The sequence below is a fragment of the Alexandromys fortis genome, unplaced genomic scaffold (genome assembly GCF_014885135.2).
Source record: "Alexandromys fortis isolate MF-2015 unplaced genomic scaffold, M_Fortis_MF-2015_v1.1 scaffold_74, whole genome shotgun sequence".
Lineage (NCBI taxonomy): Eukaryota > Metazoa > Chordata > Mammalia > Rodentia > Cricetidae > Alexandromys > Alexandromys fortis.
Window position 1 is genome coordinate 1,462,496 of NW_026068008.1, and position 21,005 is coordinate 1,483,500.

Genomic DNA, 21,005 nt, shown 5'->3' on the forward strand with positions numbered 1-21,005 from the left:
GGAACTCACTGTGTAGACCAGGCTGGCCTGGAACTCATTGTGTAGACCAGGCTGGCCTGGAACTCACTGTGTAGACCAGGCTGACCTCGAACTCACTGTGTAGACCAAGCTGACCTCGAACTCACAGAGATCTTCTGCCTCTGCCTCCCAGGTCTGGCTAAAGTTTGGAGTTTCATTTTAACGTCTGAAATTAGAAATTTCACAGATGGTATCCTGTCTATGCTCTTGGGCTGCGGATGAGTCTGTTTCTGTAGTCCAACCCCTGTCAAGGGCTCTGGTGCCCTCTGCTCACTGCCAGGCTCCCTTCACATGCACACATACACAGTGCGCATGCCACGTGCCCGTGCACCCCACTGTGTGATTGTCCCACACCAGGCAGCTGTCCTTCCCGGCCCAGAAAGGACACTCTGGCCCTGATAGAGAGGGAAAGGAAGGGGTCCACAGAGCAATTGGGAACCTAGCAAGGACAGGGATGGGTGGCCCCTTACCCCCCCCCCCCCCACCAAGTGCCTCCTGGGTCTCTCCGGTAGCTTTAGCCCAGCTTTCCAGACTGAGAAACAGTCTTTCTGGTTCCATTTTCACACTTCAAACATCATGCTGGGAATAAAGGGTTTTCCAGTGAGATTCCAAAGGCTTTCCACACATCTGAGGCCAAGTGTGCCTGGAGGTTGCCTCCAGCCTGGTGCTCAGAGGCTGTGCCAGGCCCTTACCCTGTGGTGGGTCCTCGTCACCTCTTGCCTTCAGGTGGTCATTTTTGCCCAGCTAGGGATTAATGAGGCTGGGGGCCTTTTTCCTGGGAATTCATTTCTGTCTTGGCACTCTTCACCACTCTCGGGCCATCCCAGTGAGTCCTTCTCAGAGTGGGTACTGCAGTGGCCCAGAAAACAGAAAGGAGGTTCCTAGTCTTCACCAAAGGCCATGTTCGTTAAGAGTGAGGACAGGGAACAGTTAAGAATGCTTGCTGATCTTGCAGAAGACTGGAGTTCAGTTACCAATACTCTTGTGGGGAGACTCAGAATCCCCCATCTCTCTCTCCAGCTGCGGAGAATGCAGTGCCCCCTTCTGGCTTCTTCAGGCACTTGCACACATGCTGCATACACACCACATATACATAAGTTTTTACATCATTTTTTTAAAGAGTGAAGACAAAGCCAGACATAATGGACCACACCTACAAACACAATACTTAAGAAACTGAGGCAGGAGAATTGCCACAAATTCAAGGCCAACCTGTACTACAGAGTTCAACCTTGTCTCAAAAAAAAGAGTAAGGACTTATCCTTGTGATGGGACGTGGGCCTCGTTTTTAACCCCATATGATGTCCTGAACCCAAATACTGCTTGTGATTGAAGACAGAGTACAATAGGTGATCTCAAATGGCGAGTGTTCTTCTCTAAAATGTCCCCAGATCTCCACATTAAAAAAAAATGTCTTGGGGCTGGGGAGATACCTCAGTGGATAGGAGCGCTGGCTGTTCTTCTGGAATACCTGGGTTCAATTCCCAGCACCCACATGGCAGCTCACAACCATCCGTAACTCCAGTCCCAGCGGAGGCCTCACACAGACATACATGCAGGCAAACACACCAATGCATATGAAATAAAAATAAATAAAAATTTAAAGAACAAAACAACTCTTTAGTGCAGGTGTCTCTCACAAAACTCAGCAACGCAGGAACAAGACAAATGTTGGTGAACTTTGAGAATGAATGATTCAGTAAGTAAAAGATGATGTCATTTATCAAGTTATTTAAATAAATGTTCACTAAAATGAATTCCTTCAGGTGACATCATTGTTAATAATTTTAACTGTGAGATTTCTTATATAAAAATGAATTGAATTTTTTTTAACAAGCTGACAGTATACTTGGCTGGAATTTTTACTAACGTAGCCCCCTCCTGCTTCCTCTCTGGGGTGTTGAAAATGTAGGCCTGGCCGGGTAGACAGGACTGCTGCTGAGCCAGGTTGTAGCCATCTTGAACTTGAGAGCACAGCTGAGCATCTCTGCTGCGACACAGGTCCAGCAGCTTCTCTCCCAGCCACAGCAGTCACAGCCAAGGACAGAAGCTGCTTCCCCCTGGCAGACTCTGCCCGTAGCCCTCAAGACTTTCACATTCTAAAGCCACTGTCTACTTGGAGCTCCATGTACCTGCTTTCTCCTGTGCCCCTCTGAGAATGCTGTGTTCTCTATGGTGTCCTCACACCACAAGCTCCTGTCCCTCACAGAAGTTCATTAGTAGCATTAGCTGTCAGCCCTCTGACAGTATCAGATTGTGTGTGTGCGTGGGGGGGGGCATGTGTATGTGGGTGTGCAAACAGTCGTGTGTGAATGCAGGTGTATGCATGCATGTGTGGAGGTCAGAGGGCAACCTCAAGTATGGAACCTCACCTTCTACCTTATTTTGGAACAGGGTCTCTTTGTTATTTTCCAAACACTGAGTACACCAGGATAGCTGGCTTTTGTGGGTTCTGGGGTGGAGGATTGGAAGGGCTCACTCACTGGCTGGTAAACACCCCACAAGAGCATCCTTCCTGCAGAACCCCAGGGCACCTTTGTTGGGTGACCAGTTAGTTTGTGTCTCCACCTTGTGGATTGCCATTGGCAGGATGTTCTACCGTGAATGTTACAGTCTCAGACCCAACAGTCACGTGTTAGATGTAAGGACAGAGCACCCTGTCCTTCGGTCTTTCCTACATTGTGTTATGTTCATACAGCTGAGACCTCAAACCACTGTGGAAGCATCTTGTCCCAGCATCTCTTTCCTAAGAGAAAAAAAGGTGTGTGGGTGGAGCAGCGCCGTCTCCTGGCCATTTGGGGTTTTACAGGCAGAATACTTAATGACCAACTGTATTTTCTTCACTTTGGACACAAATGAATCCAGTTTGGTGCTTGCCCGATACCCTTTATGGAATCAAACTGAGAGGTGCAGTCCCAAGCTGGCCCCCACTCCACTAGGGCTCACAGGACAAGCAAAAGCTGCTGCTTTCTGGGAGTGCCTCTCAGGAGAGAGTTGGGGACAGTTCACCAGAAAGATGGAGCAGAAAGTGAAAGGCTGTTGTCCCATATCCCTGAGCCCTATACCTTGCTCCCTTTCCAAGTCAGAGCCTTGACTTTGTGCTCTGGAGTCCCTGCCAAGTCTGAGCTGAGACAGTTTTTCCACTGGCCCAATAAATGGTTATGTAGCCGTCAGGAGAGCCCCATTCTGCACCTGGCTCTCCTGCTACCCACTGGGTAACTGGGTACACGGAGCAAGTCTGTAAGCTTCTCTGTGGCAAGTAAAACTGGGACAGGGAGGGTCAGCCTTACAGGAGCCCAGGGGAATGGCGAGAACCAGCAGACTCCTGCATCTGAATCCCTAGTGTCTCCAGAGGTGCCAAGTGCATGGTGTCTGGGAAATCTCTGTCACCTCTGACTCTTCTTCAGTTCTGGCCCCTGCGGGGTTCCTCCTCCTTGATTGACACCATGTTCTGCCTCCCCTGAGGCTTTAAGTGTTTTGGATCACAGTCCCGTCTCCCACTGGGGTTTCTGTGTTTTCCCACAGGGTCTTGCATGTCTCCCATCAGGCCTTACTTTCCTGTTACAGGGCTGATCCTTCTTGGCTCCAGAGGGCTCTGGAAACCTCACGGTGGGGAGTCGCCTGTGTGGAACTTTCTAAGCTGGGAGGCTGTGCAGAAATGTGCTTTTTCACTTTGTTCTGACCAAAGCTCCTCTTTAAAAACATCAGGGCAGGTTTTCAAGTGGCTTTAAGTGATTTTCCGCAGAAGCACAGAGAGAGGAAACCAAAGGCTCCAGTCCCAGTTGGAAGCATCACGTTCCTCAGCTCCAGACTATGAAGAGCTCAGTTGGAATTGTGCAGAGAAGGAGGAAAAAACAAAAACCCCGTCTGGATTCCAGGAGAGTCATTCATGAGGTGTCCGCGCTTATTAATGTTCTTTCCCACTGTGGAGAGTAATAAGCCGTGGAAACCCCTGGAATTAAAAACACAGTGCAAGTGCGGGCCTGGGTTCTTTCTGGAGTCTTCTCATACTGCGAATTTCAGAGGAGCAGTCCCTGAGAGTTCTGGAACCCCAAGGTCATCTATTGGCTGTACTTGGGAGCCAGGGTCTCTAAGGTCTCTTGCCTTGTCTTTGTTAGGAATGTCCAGAGCCTGGCTGAAGCTGGCTTTTCACTAAGGGCACCAGCTGTGACCCATCCTGACCAGTGCCTATGTGTGCAGAGTCCCTCCAAGGACCCAGCCCTGAGAACCCAGGCCCAGGCCCAGCTGGAGGCATCTAGTGAAGTCTAAGGTGCAGGACTGAGGATTGCATGATGAATGAGCATCCAAGGGGCTGCACCTTCTGACACACTTCAGAAGGAACCATGCAGGGATTTGGGGTCAGCTCTAAAGACTCCATCTTCAAAGGACCACGACTGGCCAATTTCACCTGTTCCCAGGACTGAGTGCTCTTGTCTGGGTTGCTACCTCTGACAGAGGGATGTCACTTGCTCCGAGGGCTGAAGTCACTAGCTCCATACCACCATGGAAAAGTGAAGCTGCTCTCCCAAGGTATCTGTGGCAGGCCCAGCTTATTCCAGACTGGCTGCTGCGTGGGCTGGCCTTGCTGAGAGGCTTGCCTTCTGCAGATAGGCCACGTGCCTTGGACTTTGGACTTAGAACTCCTTTTTCCTACAAGCTGTGACTCTGTTCTCTTCACCCACAGATGAGTGAGTCTCCACTGGGATGCACCCACCACATGAGGCAGCTTTACTACCTCCTTATTAGCCATCTCTGGGAGGATTAAGGTGTTCATAAGACCAGCTGCCCACCCAGCCTCTGGCTCCACCTCATACACCCGCCTTGGCCTGTGCCCTCAGGTTCTGACAGCCCAGTCTCTACCAGCACCCATGTGTGTTGTTGTGTTCCCTCTGGGCAAACACTGCTCCCAGCCAGTCTGCATTTGCCATCTAATGCCCACGCCTCCACACGTTGCTTCTGTGCTCTTTACAGAGTGCAGCAGAACCAGACCTTAATACATGCCTCACAGGACCCGCGGCGTCAGCAGCTAGTGTACAGGAAGCACAGAGACAGTCAGCTCCATCTCTGCTACCATCCTGTTGGGGATCTAAGCTCTGGCAACTAGTGTGACGGATAGGAGGAAGGACATCCAGGCAAGTGGTGAAGCTATTCCTGGCTAAGACAAAGCAGAAATAGGAAACTTGTAAGACAGACCTGGTGTCCCCCTTCATGTAGAAGGCTTGGAAGGCACCTGACTCCCCCTTCCTCTGCCGTGACCCCAGCATGAAGGCCTGCAGCTGTCACTAGTGCTGGCTCTGCAGGGATCGCCAGCCGTGTCTGCTGGCTTTGGGTGGCACTAAGGGAAGTCATTGTAAAGGCTCCCAAGTTTGCAATTAAAACAAGTAAGAAAGGTTTTCAGGATATGAGAGAGAAGAGGAGCTGAGCTGAGCAGGCATCTAGACGTGGGGTTTTACCAGCAGCCCAGCATGGGCATCTGAAAACTTGAAAGCAACCAAGAACATCTTTTCTCCTAACCCAGCATTTTTAAGCTCCTAATATTATTTCATATTTAAAGGTGACAGCAATATCTTTAACGTTCTTCTATTGGATTAATAACATTTAATGTGCAAAGCAATAAAGTGGAATGCTTTTATATCACTCATGGAAAACCCACGTTTAAGAAAAAAGACCACACACACAAATGTTGAGAGCCATAAACTCCAAAATCGGGTGCTTGGGCTTGTGGACAGCCAGGTGGGTAAGTGAATGCCGAGGCTGTGGCGTGAGGAGGGGGAGGCCCACTCGTGGCAGTGAGCAAGCAGAGCCCTCGCCCTCTCCTGCCGTTCGTCTCCACCCAGCAGCAGAATATGACAATGCTAGCATTTTTCATCCCCCTGACGTTACCCATTAATAAAGCAATGATCCAAAAGGGGCTTTGCTGAGTCGGTTCTTTATGCGCCCATCACTCACGACGAGATAATTTCACACAGGATCGTTTTAAAATTAAATGACGATAAAAACGCTCTGCTGTTCTGTGTTCACCAGTTCATGGAAGTCTATCAAGTCATTAATGTGTCATGACAAACCGCTCGATGGATACAAGAGTAATTAATTATTTGAATAAATAACAAGTTGAACTTGGGGCTTTGAACCACAGTGACACCGAGCAGCCCGTTAAGGGTGTCCTGGAAGCCTCTTCAGGGCACCAGTGTGAAGAGTTAAAATGTGCGCGGGGGCTGGGAGTGAAGAAAGCGGTGCGATGAGCAGAGGGTGAGATTCTGCGGGGAGAAAGGCAAGGCGACTGTCCTTGCCCACCTGCGGTGCCGTGTCAAAAGTTCCTTGGCAGCGGCCGTTTCAAGATACCACTTGATCAGCGATGACTTCGGAGAACAATTAGACAGATTTTCATAATCACCATTAATCTCTGCATATTTTGCAAGATAATTACAGCAATTATTATTTAGATTTCTCTTTTATATGCCCATTGTAGAAAGGAACAAGTGCTTATTATCCCGGAGAGCTCAGAGAGCCTCGGGTGAGAATCCTTTGTCATCCCTGTGCCCATTATTTCAACTCGTGCAGCCGGGAAAGTTCATCAGTTCTGGAAATTAGAGTCAGTCTGTGGCGCTGCCGTTGAACCCCAAGGCTGAGGTCGGGCCGCCGGCTGGGGATGGGGGTGGCGTCTGAGGAGATGATCGTGATGCCTTGGAATTGCTGTCAGGGAATATGTGTGACAGGTACAGTCAGAAACAGGAGGTGGCCTCACACCTATTTTCTCTGGAAGATCTACAAAGTGAACTGGCCGCCAATATTTAGAGGGGGTGGGAGATATATGCGTGCTTATACATGTGTGTGGTATATGTGTGAATGTACATGTGTGTGGTCCATGTGTACATGTGTGTGGTGTATGTGTGCATGTACATGTGTGTGATGTATGTGTGTATGTACGTGTGCATGTGGTCTATGTGTACATGTACATGTGTGTGGTATATGTGTGCATGAATGTGTGTATGTGGTCTATATGTACATGGACATGTGTGGTGTGTGCGCATGTATGTACATGTGTGTATGGGTGTATGTGTGTATGTGTGTGTGGTGTATGTACATGTACGTATGTGTGTGTGTGTGGTGTGTATGTGTGTGTGGTTCCCGTATGCCCTCTAACGGTTAATGTTAAACTCGGGTAGCTCAAGGCTTTGTACTTCACAGAGACTTGATAGACAGCAGCACACGCCATGACATTTGCAGATCACAGTGGATGTCACTTTAGTTGTTGGTTCAGTCTCAGGCTTCTCTTTTATCCCCTGCCACCAAAAGCTAGAGTGCTTACCTACCTGCTCAGACGCCATGTGGGAAGGGTGGCCATGGCACACTGTACCATCAGGACACATGCTTCTGTGTGGATGAGTGCCCCTTCTCTGACATAAGGTCCTGGCCATGGTAATGTTCAGGTCTTCATCCTTCCACACCCTCACCCTACGAGTGGTCAGCAGGGGACAGCCAGGACAGGACTTGACTCTGCTGTTAGAGAGGAAGATCTTGGCGTTAGGATTGTCACCTTTGGGGTCTGGGTTTGGCTTGGCAGGAGTAGTTTTTTGTTTTGTTTTGTTGTTTTATTTTTTTTATGGAGTGATGTTGTGTTTTGATCGGTGGGTAGTATCTTCAATTTTAAATAAAATTTAGGACACTATACCTTTCTAGTGTGTGCTGTTCACAGGCTTGTTGTTATTGCTGAAATACTTGAGAAGACAGGAATCAGTCATGTAAACAAAGTAAAGGGCATTCGCTTGGACTGGGGAGATGGCTCTATCAGTAAGTGCTTATCCTTTAAGAACGAGGACCTGAGTTCAAGCCCCAGAAACCATGTAAGTGTAAGAGCCAAACGTGGTGGTGTGAACATGTAACCGTAGTGTTGGGGAGCTGGAGACAGAGGGTGCATGGGGTGTACCCAGCCAGCCAATGAAAGACACTGTCTCAAAAACCAGGCAGCTAGCACATGAGGACTGACCCCTGAGACTGACATTTGGCCTCTGCACACACAGGTATACATCACACAGATGTACAGATAAAGGGATATGAGTGTCCCTTTGTCACAGAATCTTTAAAAACTCCCCCTTATAAGGCAGACCTGATTTCTATACTATGGCTTCCTTTGCGTGCCCCCCCACCCCGTAGTGCTCCCACAACTCAAAGGACTGCAGTCAGGATGTGGGGCAGGTGTGTAGAGTGGGGACAGTTGAGTCTGGTGAGTGCAAGGCAGGAGGTGGCCCAGAGAGGCATTGTTCTGTTGGTTTCAGGGATGCACAAACAGGTGCAAGAGCACACAGCATTTAGGATACTCAGCAGTAAGTAATGCTGAGCAGGTTGGGGTGCCTGGGTGCTAGGGAGTGGGGGAACCCAGAGTACACACGATAGAAAGATAGGTAGGTAGGTAGGTAGATAGATAGATGATAGATAGATAGATAGATAGATAGATAGATAGATAGATAGATAGATAGATCCATATGCCGAGGTCCTGTGAGCTTTAGGAAAGAGCTGAAGTCTTCAGGTAAAGGAATGGAACAGTGAGGCCTGCACTTGAGATTCTGGTGGCCATGAAGGATGGCCCCCGGAGATAGCCCCTGGTATGCCGCCATGGCCCTCCTGACTTCTCAGACATTTCCAGCTCTCAGCTATCCATGAGTCTTTTTTATGTCATCTGGGGAAATGCACCTAACCCATCTGTCATCCAAGGGCGCTGGGGAGCAGTGAACTATAAGGCTGCTCAGCAGCGCCATGGTCCAGCGGACGGAGGCCGCTCAGCAACGCTGTGGTCCTAGCAAATCCTGTGCCCGCCCCCCGAGGATAGGCAGGATACTCCCCCAAATGCCCAGGGCTGTGTTGATATAGATGAGTATGTCTTTTACCACAGGTGCCCAGGGAATCTGAGACACTTTCCCTCTCTGCCCTTTAATTGCAGAAGATAAGAGAAGGGCACCAGGTCTGAGACCCGTTTCCATCACTTGCTGTCCAGTTTTGAGAAGCCTATGAGTGGGAGCTGAGAAACTGGCACCCATATGTGTTTACTCTTCCTGGTATCACTTGCTGTCATGAACTGGGGCATTCCAGGTGGCTCTCACACCTTCTCAAGCCTGCTGCACTGCAGTTACACAGGAACTTTGAAAATGCTGGTGTCCAGAGACACCCTCTCATCTGATCCCAGGCTGGAGGAGTCAGAAGGGCTGCAGGCAGCAGCCGTGTTAAAACTTACTGCATGAGCAGCTAGGGGCCAGTTAGTGACCCAGTCAACTCTGCCACTCACACACTGGGACACGAGCCCCACCGCAGTGGCCAGGCCACTGCTCACTGCTGCCTATTCAACAGCAGGTGCCTGCCATGTGCCGGGCACTGTCTAGGAGCTTGTGACACAGCTGTCATGGAGCCATATTGGGGAGCTGAGGTAAGAGGGACATTGAGATGGTCTAGAAGCAGCCAGTCCAGAAACCTTCCTGGGCTTCATCCTTCTGTGGAGATGAGAGTCACAGCTAGCACTTCAGAAGTTCACATCACACATTCTCCTGAATCCTTGCATCTCACCTGGAATAACCAGATGCATGTGCAGAGGCTCGGTGAGCCATATAAGGATACCAAAGCATCTGAAAATCAATGTGAATTTTGTCCCTGTCACTTTCTTTGCCTCATTATCTTCCCAAATACTTAGGACTTGAGTTAGCCAACAGTTACAGTCACTCAGGGTTCTATGGGCCAACAGGTGGTTAGACTAGACAGTCATGAATGGGGCCAGCCGCATGTGTGGCAGGGGACAACTCCATTGGTGTGGGAAGAGCAGAACCAGGACCATTGGCCTTCACTCCACACAGCCAGCCCAGCTGGGACACAGCAGGGGACCACACTCCCAGGTGTACAGACTGGTGTCACATAGCCATTGTGACACCGTTAGCCAAAGCAAGTCACACTGTGGAGCCCTGAGGGAGAGAGGGAAAGCAGATCGCACTTTGTGGTGGCGTCCTTGTCAAAAGTGCTCTGCAGAGGGACGTGTGCTGGATTAGGCCCATGTGGCATTTTTACAGCCTGTCAACCCTAACCACTCTCAGAGTGCCTCTGTCCTAGCCACAGGGCTTCCTCTGGCTGGTGTGGGGTCGCTAGGAAAAAAGAAAGGATCCCAATGTTGACTTGCTTTGTGTATACTTTAGAGTACTTTCTGTGATGCCTCAGAGACATGTACTTTATAATTAAGAAATACAGTGTTTGAGATAGTTCCTATTAAAAATTGGTTATCAGCCCTGGGGTAGACATAATAGCCGTGTGTGTGTGTGTGTTACTGACTTGACAGGAAATCAGGTTTGACTGACGCACCATCACCTTTCCTCAGTTGACAGTAGAATCAGGGAAGAGTCCTGTCTTGCACTTCAGTGCCTTGTGCCTGGAGGTCCTATGCTGGACTCTGCCCCAGCCTGAGCTTGTGTTCAGCTTCTGTTGGCATAGGTGTATGTTGTGCATACCGGCAGGGACAGCACCAAAGTGGTTCTGTCTTCTTCCTTAGGGTGGACACCGGGGGATCCGTGGGCTGTCATGACTCAGCACTGGGGTTGGCTGGCCTCTGTTGCCACTGAGGCTGTGCCGAGGCTGTCACGATGCCAAGCCTCAGCTGCTCTCCATGGCCTTTTCATGCCTTCAGAACACCACGTCAGTAGCACCTGGAACACCTAAAAGACTCTTGCTTCCTTGTACCAAGCTCTGCTGCTGCAGAGGTGCAGCCTTGGCCCCCTCTGGGCCATGAAGTCTGTGTGCTGAGAAAACACTCCCCAGAAGATTTTGTCTCAATGATGCTGGTAATTTCTTAATCACAGCTGATTCTTCAGCCCCAGCTGACCAGAACTGCATAGGCTTGTTACAGAATAGCACAGGATAGAGTCTTGACTTCCCCCCAGAAAATGCACGAGCTGGGTCTCTACCGTGTAGGCTGCTCTCAGCATTGTGTTCTAAGTTCTCACAACAGTTCAGTAAGCTCTGAACAATCAATGCCCTTTCCAGCCCAAAGTTCAAGTGACTCCTCAGTCCTCCCAAGCATGGCCATGTCTGTCATAAGACCCCACAAACCTGGTACCAATATGTCTGTCTTAGGGTTTCTATTGAAGTAATAAAACCCCATGGCCAAAGCAACTTGGAGAATCTTATCTTTCTATATTACAGTCCATGATCAACAGTCAGGCAGGAACCCGGAGGCAGGAACTGAAGGTCATGGAGAGATGCTGCTTACTGGTTTGCTACCCATGGCTTGCTCAGCCTGCTTCCTTATACAATCCAAGACGATGTGCCCAGGGATGGCACTGTCCACAGTGATCTGGACCCTCCCTAGTTATTAATTAAGAAAGGGCTCCATAGGGATTGGAAAATGTGATCAAAATATATTATGTGGAAATTATTTTTCAATTAAAAAAGAAAAAAAGACTTCATAGACTTCCTAGACTTGCCTACAGGCCATGCGATGGAAGCATTGTTCCAATGGAGGTTCTTTTTCCCATGTGACTCTAACTTGGGTCAAGTTGACAAAAAGAAAACTAGCTATATTTATTGATAGACACTATAATGTAGTCCCACACTAGCTCAGAAATGAGTATAATAAAAGGGTTCTTTATTTAGGGATGGAGCACAGTCCTCTGCATGAGCAGGGAACAGGAACCAAATTTAGCAGGAGAGAGAGAGAGAGAGAGAGAGAGAGAGAGAGAGAGAGAGAGAGAGAGAGCAGCAGCACAAGCTTTACATTTACATTTGTAGTATAAGAGCCCACACCCAAGTGGGCTGGTATCTTAAAGGCTATTGGCTGAAGGAGTTCCCACAGCACCTCCCCCTTTTGTCTAAACATACAGAAACTGTATTAATTGCAACACTGATTGGCCTATTAGCTCAGGCTTCTTATTAACTAACTCTTACATCTTAAATTAACCCATTTCTATTATTCTATGCATACCACTAGGCCCGTGGTTTACTGTTAAGTTCTGTCCAGTATCTGTCTCATTCAGCGGCTACATGGCATCTCTCTGACTCCACTTGCTTTTCTCCTCTATCTGCTTGGAATTCCTGCCTTACCCTATTCTGCCCTGCCATAGGGAAAAACAGTTTTATTCATTAACTAATAAAAACAACAAATTTACCAAAGGACTTCCCACACCACAGCATGATCTCCCAGGTGGTTCTTCTGATCTGGTCACCCTAGCTAGACTGGGTGGTTGTGATGGCCCCATCTTCAAAGGTGCCATCCTAAAGTGAGCTCTCCCTATCCTCCCAGTCCACGGGCCTTTGTATGACTGACCTAGCAGCCATTTGGGATGACAGTCCAGGTACCAGCCACTGTCTTCTCTGCCCCGTACTCTTGTGCAATCGTTAAAAGCCTAAGTTAGAGCATCACCTGATGTGTAAAATTCCACGGCTGAGTGAAAAAGTGCAGAGCAGTTACACTGTGATACTGGCTTTGTTAAAACACATGCACACACACAAAATGTATTTCTTTACACATGCAGACATGCATAAATGCACAGAACACAGCTAGGGGCCCAAGTGACATGGGATGTCCTTATGTATATATGTTGTTTTTATTGGTTGATGAACCTGTTTTGGCCAGTGGCTTAGCAGAGTAAAGTCAGACAAGAAATCTGAAGACAAAGATATAGAGAATGTAGGCAGAGTCAGGGAGATACCATTTAGCTACCAAAGGAGAAAGATGCCAGAACCTTACTATTAAGCCACAATCTAGTGGCAATACACAGATTAATATAGGTCAGTTTAAGACGTAAGAGTTAGTTAATAAGAAGCCTGAGCCATTGTCCAAATAGTGTTGCAACTAATATAGTTTCTGTGTGGTTATTTGGGTCTTGGCAGCCAGAAAGCAAACTGCAGTCTCCGATTATACCAAAGGCCCACGTAGACCCCTGGCCTGGGGTTCTGGGTGTCTTAACTTAGCTGGTCTTTGGAAATGGATTCCTCGGAAAACAGATTCGTATATTGAGACATTCAAATATTAAATTTAGTCTAGTGGTGGTTACACACACCTTTAATTACAGCACTCAGGAGGCAGAGGCAGGCTGGTCTCTGAGTTTGAGGCCAGCCTGGTATATAGAGTGAGTTCCAGGACAACCAGGGCAACACAGAGAAACCCTGTCTCAAAGAAAAGAAAAAGAAAAAGAAATACAATTCAGAATTGTTCATGTTGGTGTTAAGGTGAAAAGAGAACCTGTGGGCAGGTCCATCTCCCTTCCAGGGTGTTCACCCACACGAAGGTGACTGTGATGCTCAGCCAGCAGGCCACCAAGCTTGCTTCCAGTAACAGTGAAGTGGCTGTATGGAAATGGCCCTCGTTCTATGCCATATCTGCCTCCTGAGGACACAGTGATTCCGCAAGAACGGGCCTTCCTCCGGCCCAGATCCTGCCTGACTTTCTGCACAGCTACACCCACAATGCTTCATCTTCTGCTCAACAGGCTTCAGAGTTTCTGCCTTTGAATGTCAGGTGTGAGCACAGACTCACAAGCCTCCTAACCACAGAGGCCTCCTGGTCAACCCATGGACGTGATCCTGAGACAACTGTCTTCCCCTTAAGCCAAGTGCACATGGTCTTGGAGCAAAGCCATCCCAGAGTTATAAAGTTAAAAGACTCCTCAGAGGAGCACAGCTGTCCTAGCTGGATTTCTGGTCTCTCCTGGGTGGAGGACATGTCCTCCTGCCCTTCCTGTTCTTAGAGCACTCCAAGAACCTCCCTCACCTAACCAGGTGTTTGTACCAGAGGAGGGGCTGAGGCCTCATTCCTCTCCTGGTACTAGGGGTGTGGAGAGAAGTCACCTATCCGTTGAAGTGACAGTGTTGGGCATTTTGTGTAGAGATGGAGCCCGGAGATGATTGTGAGATCTGGGTTGTCTGTGCCCAGCAGACGCTGGGGAGTGGCCATTAGTGCGAGACACCTGTGGTTTATTAGCCTTCAACTTCTTCACATCGGTTTTCTGGTTTTCTCTGCCTGTGGTGCTGGGGGTGGAACCCAGGGCCTTGCACATGCTTTAAACAAGGCCTCCATCACTGAGCTTTGCTCCAGCCCTTGAAGACTTCTTTCTGGGGTACATCAAACAGCTGGACTTACTATGGGTTTGGAGTCCTTGGTTCTTGTTTTCTTGAAAGAAAGAATTTAGTCAAGACAGATTTTTTTTAAGCAGAAGTTCATTTAGCAGAGCGAAACCAGCAGTCAAAGAGAAATGGCGTGGGCTACCTCCAAGGTGGGATGCAGACCAGTGCATTCTGTAATGTGGACTTTAAAGTTTTAGGAATATTTACGAGGTGACATATTGGTGGGGTGAGGTGACCATTTTCCCTCCCAACTCATGGTGGACCAGATTTCCCTTTCATGGTATTTCTTCCCATGGGACTAGGCTTGAGGTCAAAACCACAATGCACGCAGTATTTTAATGGTGCCAGGCCTCGTGAGGCTGCAGACCGTTCATTAGTCCATGTAAAGAGTGTAGCACGAGCCTAGCTGCAGCTGCAAGGACATTTGCACAGTGGCGTTCTGGCCACTGGGAGACCTGGCTAAGACGCAGCCTTGGCTTTCTTCAGTCACCTCACATGTCCCTCCTTACCTACGTGGTACCAGACCGTGCCGGGACCTCCTTTCTGGATCAAGCTTCACTTGTAGCTGCCAAGAGAAAATGCCAGGGAGGGCACTGTTGGGTACCCCGTGCATCATCCCACGGTGCAGTACAAACATTGCATCTGTGCCTCTGGGACTCATGGGTAAGATGGTTTAATATGGATGCATGGAGTTCGTGAAGGGCCTTTTCCTCTGTGCAGCAATAATGTCATCATCCCTAGCCAACCGAGAAGCATGTTTGTACATGGGCTTTGTGTTTTTATCTCATTGCAATAGGAATGGCCCAGATATTGTCATTTTCTTTTACAGTTGAAAGGCTCCGATAGTGACCCTTGTCCTCGCCACAGCAGTTGTGGGGCAGGAGGTTGTGTTCTGAACTCATTCCCCAACAAAACGGCCGATGCTTTGGGAATCATACATCAAGTGGCCGCCATAGGACTGCTGTGCTCAGCTCCTGTTGCCGATGAGGGGCATTTACCCTGGCAGATGAAACTCTGACTCAGGCTTAAGTGACTTACCCAGAACCCCATGGCTAACAAGCTGGCACCACTGCATGTTTGACTGACACCGGTGCCCACACTTCTCCTTCCTCTTGAGCGTGGGACTCCGGAATCTCTGGCTGTGACTGATAAATTGCTCCTCTTGGCTTATGAATAACATGGCAAAACAAATTACTTTGGGGACCTAGAAGGAAGTTGTTGGCCTTGTGTAAACTATATTGGAATGTCACCGAGCAGACAGCTCCGGAGGCGTCTACAAATATCTTCCAAAGATATCTCCAAAGTGAGTCACCCAGAAAGCAGGACGCCCCCGTGTTTTGGTTTGCAAATGAGTTTTGAGAAATGGGGTCTTGAGCTGTTGGCACTTTTCCCATCCCAATCGCAAAGGACTTTGGGAATGCTGCAGGAAAAGGAGAGGAAGGGACGGGGTACTGACTGCTTGCTGCTCAGAGCTCCAACAGGTCAGGACAGTAAAGGCCACCCACCGTTCCAACTGCATTTAATACCATTCCAGAAACTACTGCCTGCCAGTAAGCCCTTTGCCGTGCCTCAAGGACACCCAGGCACCTGGGCTCCCTAACCCTGTGTGCTGACTGTGGCTAATAACAGAGGGGCCTTGTTTTGAAGTTTACATTTTCACTACCCTATTTTATGAGTCTTTATCAAGCATGTTGAGTTGAAATCTAAGTGTTCTTGTCCCTGCCGCTTGTAGAGATGTCAAGGAGGGATGGGTTGACTGCGCTGAGTAACTTTGGGTAATGGTGGAAGACCCAAGGTCCGGAACCCTCAGGAGCTGGTCAGTGGGTGGTTTGTGTTGAGTCTGAAGAAGCCCGAGGCATGTGTCAAGATGGGGATCAAAGGCGAGCTCTGGGGATTCCTTTGTAAAATGAAGGAGAGGAGGTGGGAGCTGTAGTGGGGCTAGTTTCCAGGCAGACTTTCTTACAGGTTCATAGCATAATCTGTGGGAGCAGAAATCCAATCTGATGCCCAACCAAATGCAGCATGCAAATTGGACTGCTTCCCTGAGAGCAGCCGGCCAGGGTCTGGGTCAGCTGAAGAGGAGAAAAAAGAGCTCTAGACTCTGGGCCACCAGCTTGGCTGCCTCGCTCCAGCGGGGGTGGGGCACGCAGCAGATTACAGCTTTATTTGTTTAAACCTCGGCATCTGTAAGCATTCACAGTCCTCTTGACTTGTGCTTCCTGGTTGTAAAAAGAACAGTTGAACGAGCTCATTGTTTGGGGCTCCTTTCTTTAATGTATTTTACAAACACGCACAGTGACAGGCCTGACATGCAGATTTCTATGTACTCGCGCTTCAGTCTGGGATTACAGCATTAATAACACAGTTCCGTGCTTCGTGCCATTTTTAAGCATGATCGTTATGATAAAGGGCATATACTTAATTACAGGCCTGCTTAATTACAGCTCTGTTGAAGCTCGTTTGTTTAGGAGAATGCTAATTGCGCTACGGAGCCGCGGTACATCCTCACTTTCATCTGCTCCGTGTTGCTCCGATCCATGGAGCAGCATTTGTTAAAACTGCCACCAGATTTTTTTTAAGTAAAAAGAAGAAAGCAGTGGCCTGACACTAAAGGGACATCGCTTCCAGTCAGAGATCGGGAGCCACAGTCCAGGACGCTCTGCCCACATCAGACCCCTGACTGCTGTTGTCAGATGTGGCTGTTGGCAAGGAGCGTGAGGCCCATTTTCCAGACAGGCTCAAAGGTGTGGTGTCCCTGCATGGACATAGCCCTCTTTCTGCCACAGGCCGTGCCGGGAGCCTGTCACAGCCTGGAACTCCTGGGTGTGTGACTTAAAGAAGAAGCTGCAGATGGGAAGGTTGACGGTTCACCCCGTGTACGAGGAAAGGAACAAGGGCCCTTCCTTGTCTTTGCAGAAGAGACCTTGGGAGGACCACGGGCTTTCACTTTTCCTCTCACATGACCCGGGCTTGGAGGAGCCTCTGTAATGTCACCCTGGGAACCCAGCTGGACAAAGGACCAGAACCTGCTCAGGTGTCATTCCTGATTCTGTGGCATGTCTATGCCCACAGGTCAGGGGCATCAGGGAGATGCCCTGCCCTAATCCTTGCTGGTTGGCAGGGCACAGAGACCCCTGTGAACCGTGTCCCCCAGCGATGTGTGGCCCTGAGTAGGTCAGTGAGAGGCTGGCAGCCAGGACATGCATCCAGTCTTGAACAGTCAGGGTGAAAATACACCAGCCCTGGCTGGGGAAGGAGAGAGGAAGGAGGGGGACAGGGCTCCCTGGGAGAGGGGGGACAGAGATGATTTATGGCCAGTCTTGGGGATCACATGAAAAATGTGTGCCATCATTTTAAGGATTATGTTTGCCAAACCTCTGAGTATTTTCAAATATGGAAGGCTGTCCAGATAAGGCTTCTAGGAATGGAAGCTGTTGAATCAGAAGGGGCTTCCCAGAATCCTAGTGCTAAACTCTGCAGCGCACAGACCCTACCCAGCTCCCACAGTATCAGTGGCTCTGTTTGTTTCTTCTGTGCAGTGTATCTTCCAAGAGGAGAGTGAGGCCCCTGAACTGTAATTGATCCAGCCAGCCCTTCTCCCTGTGGCTGTGGCTTCCTAGCAGACAGGGGCTTGTGCCCTCTTCAAGGCCTCTCTTATCCAGCCCCACTCTGCCTGCTCCCATGTGTCAGATGCAGTGTGGGATGCTAGGCAGAGTCCTGCCTCCCTGGGGTAAAGGGCCTGAGACTGCCTCTCCCTTTCCGTATGGAGTTAGCTAAGAGTCCCACAGTGTCCTCCCTCTCTTCAAGGCTCTCAGGATGATCATGTGAGAATATCATGGAAGCTCAGAGCAGACCAAGTGGTGCCTGGATCCTGTGGCATGCTGTGCCACTATGGCCTCGAAAAGGGCACCTTCCATGTTCAGTGAGCAAATCACATTGATGTGTCCAGCCAACTCAGAGCCATTTGTTACTGTAGCTAGCTACTGTGCTGTCTTCCCTTTGCCCGGCATAGCTAAGGCCACACTGTTGTTACTGTTGCTACTGTTGTTACTGTTACTACTGTGCTTGTCTTTCCTTCTTCCTGCATAGCTAAGGCCACACTGTTGCTACTGTTGCGTGTCTTCCCTTCCCCCTGCATAGCTGCACTAAACTATAAGGGGGCAAAGTCCGTGCTCTGATGTCGCACAAATGTCAGCGTTCTGCGCCCTTCATCAGAATCTTCTCTTAGCCAATTAACAAGCATTCCTACTAGGTCCCTATCAGCCATATTTCACTTAAAAAAACAACCATGAGAGGGGCAGTGGTGGCAGAGGCAGGAGGATCTCTGTGAGTTCAAGGCCATCCTGGTGTAGAAGAGCTAGTTCCAGGACAGGAACCAAAAGCTACGGAGAAACTCTGTCTCGAAAATAAAAAAAAAAAAAAAAAAAAAAAAAAAAAAAAAAAAAAAAAAAAACATGTTTCTTCTTAGCTAGCAGGTGATGGATGTCCTGACCCCCTTCAGAGCAGGTAGTTAATCTGCCTCTCAGTACCTAGGCTGTGTCATGTGGAAGGGGGATGTGGGTGCCATTCATGGAAGCCAGATGACAACTTCGTAGTGCCAATTCCCTCCTTCTACCTTTGTGTGATCCCAGGGCTCAAACTCAATCTCATGCAGCAAGCACCTTTACCCACTGAGCCAGCCATACTGTATATGAATGTGCATGCATGCATGCCTGTCTGCGCCACATACAGTGCTCATGGAGGCCAGAAGAAGGTGTAAGATCCCTCTGGAACTGGAGTCACAGATGGCTGTGAGCTGCCATGTAGGTGCTGGGCATAGAACCCAGTGTCCTCTGCAAGATTCTAAGTCCTGAGCCATCTCTCCAGTGCCTTGCCCTCAACCACACACACTAGATTCTTTAAATGCAATTTGGTCTGTTAAGTATGACCTGGAGGTCACGTCTGCTTAGGTGTGTCCTGTGTGCTGCAAGCCCTATCTGGGCGGTTCATCTTGAGCTCTGCCCTGCTGATTCTACCAGATGGGCTAAGATCTGTTCTCTAGTGAATGAGAAGAATAGCTGACTGCCCAGCCTCCTATTGTGAGTCCCCTTTACCAAATGTCACCTCAGTCTCTTTACCAAATGGCTCCTTGCAGTCAGGACTGCGCACAAGGGGCTTCCATCTCTGTTGCCAGTATAGGCAGGGGTGTAACTGCCACCACCATCCTGGTGGCCACATCATCGTGCGGCCCCATACTTCTCACAGTGTGAGATGCTCTTCTTCTGCTGCCGTCTAGTAGGCTCCAGGGGAGGACATCACTGTAGAAGTGGGTGAGGAACCTTGTTAGCCCCTGCACAGTGGCGGGAGCAGTGCTGTGCACATGAGCCCTTTCTGTGAGAAGTAAAATACGATGGTTACCTGTGTCCAAGCATCGTAAGCCAGGGCTTCCAGGTTCCTGCTTCTGGCCTGTGTGACCTTGGTGTCGGTTCCACCTCTGGAGCCTCTGTTTTGTCATCTCAAAAGCATCAGAAGTGATCTGAGGGCCCTGGACCCAGCAAGTATTCGAGGGCAGAGCACGCAAGAGCTGTGTGGTGAACGGGAGCTTAAAGCTTATGTTGGGTGGTCAGCGGCAGGAGCCAGTGTGGCCTTTCAGGGTGTCGATAGGGCTTGCCTCCATCCCTAAGAAGCTTGTGGCTTTCCAAGGAAACCCTTCACGGCACTGTGTCTGCTGTGACAGGCTCATAGGTGGTAGTGGGGCATTTGCAGTGGGTGTGGGAATCACTTGGGGTCTTGTCCCTCCTTGCTCTGCCGGTGCTGTCTCATGCACCATGCCAGCATTCAGCCCTTCTCTTCCGGGTTGTAGGGCCCAGCTGCAGTGGGAGATGGCCCTGCAGAAGGGGGCTCCCAGTGCAGGCAAGTTCCGCTTTTCATTCCCTCCCTCCCTGTAGTATTATGGCCACAGCTAATCACTCGCTGTGTGGCACGTCTTACAGATCAGACACCGGCAGGGATTCTGTTCCCTCCTCCTGCGCTCTCCTTTCCGTTCCTGCTTCTCTTTGGCCCCAGCCCTGGAAGGTGGTCCCAGCATTTGAATGCCAAGGAAGTCTTCATTTTAGGAAATGGGCAGAGGGGAGGCCCAGTGTCCATTCTAAATCCATGGTCTGCCACAAACCACCCTCTCGCTGCAGGCTGCAGGTTCCTACACTAAGGGCCAGATGTATAGGCTGAACTTTGCCTCGGCTGTGTCCTGATTCTGCAGGGCACCATCTCAGTCAGCAGCCCAGCTCTCTATGCATGGGTCACACTGTGAGGGCCCTGCATCACACGCTCCTCTGTGGCAAGACTGCCACCAGTTTAGGGGTGGAGACTTAGATACAAGTCGATTGCAGGAGCTATGGTACAGAAAGGAACTGAGTTTCCAGGTCCCTGCATTCCTCATTCACAGGCTGCTCATTCCACACCCTTCAGTCTTGACTCAGCCCCAAAGCCGCGGCAAGGAATCAGAAACCATGTGTTCTCCCTTCCCCACAAACACTGCGCCCACTCTGCCAGGCCCTGAGCAAGTTCCTGGCCTGCTTCACTGTAGACACATAGCACACCTCACAGCCATTAGCCAAGCTTCTTTGTCATGTGACTTCACGGCAGGTCCAGCCCAGGGCTCAAGCACAATCATCCTGACCACCAAACTACTTGTCTTTCCATGGAGACGCTGATGAATACCCAACACCACCAAAGAGAGACAGGTCGGCCTACAGAATGTACAGTGGACATGCTACTGCCAGCTTCCTCCCAGAACACATCTGCCCCTCACAGCCATACATCACTTTCTTCCTGCTGTCTGGCCCTTAGTGTCTCCAGCTACTTATGACATAGGCCAGAGCCCTGGGTAAGAAGAGGCTTCCACACCAGCCCTGTGC

At 49.6% G+C, this 21,005-nt stretch overlaps 1 protein-coding gene across 3 annotated transcripts in view; it reads left to right on the plus strand.

Moving 5' to 3' along the window:
* The window catches only part of Mvb12b (multivesicular body subunit 12B), a 150,668-nt gene that overhangs the window by 103,989 nt on the left and 25,674 nt on the right, over positions 1-21,005 (plus strand). Inside the window, exon 8 of one of the 3 annotated variants that reach the window (XM_050161746.1) lies at positions 4,137-5,870. The exons of the other annotated variants lie outside the window; for them this stretch is intronic. Within the exon in view, the coding sequence (XP_050017703.1) occupies positions 4,137-4,174 (38 nt within the window). The 3' untranslated portion in view covers positions 4,175-5,870. Of the gene's footprint in view, positions 1-4,136; positions 5,871-21,005 lie in introns of those variants that run through there. 3 annotated transcript variants of the gene reach the window in all.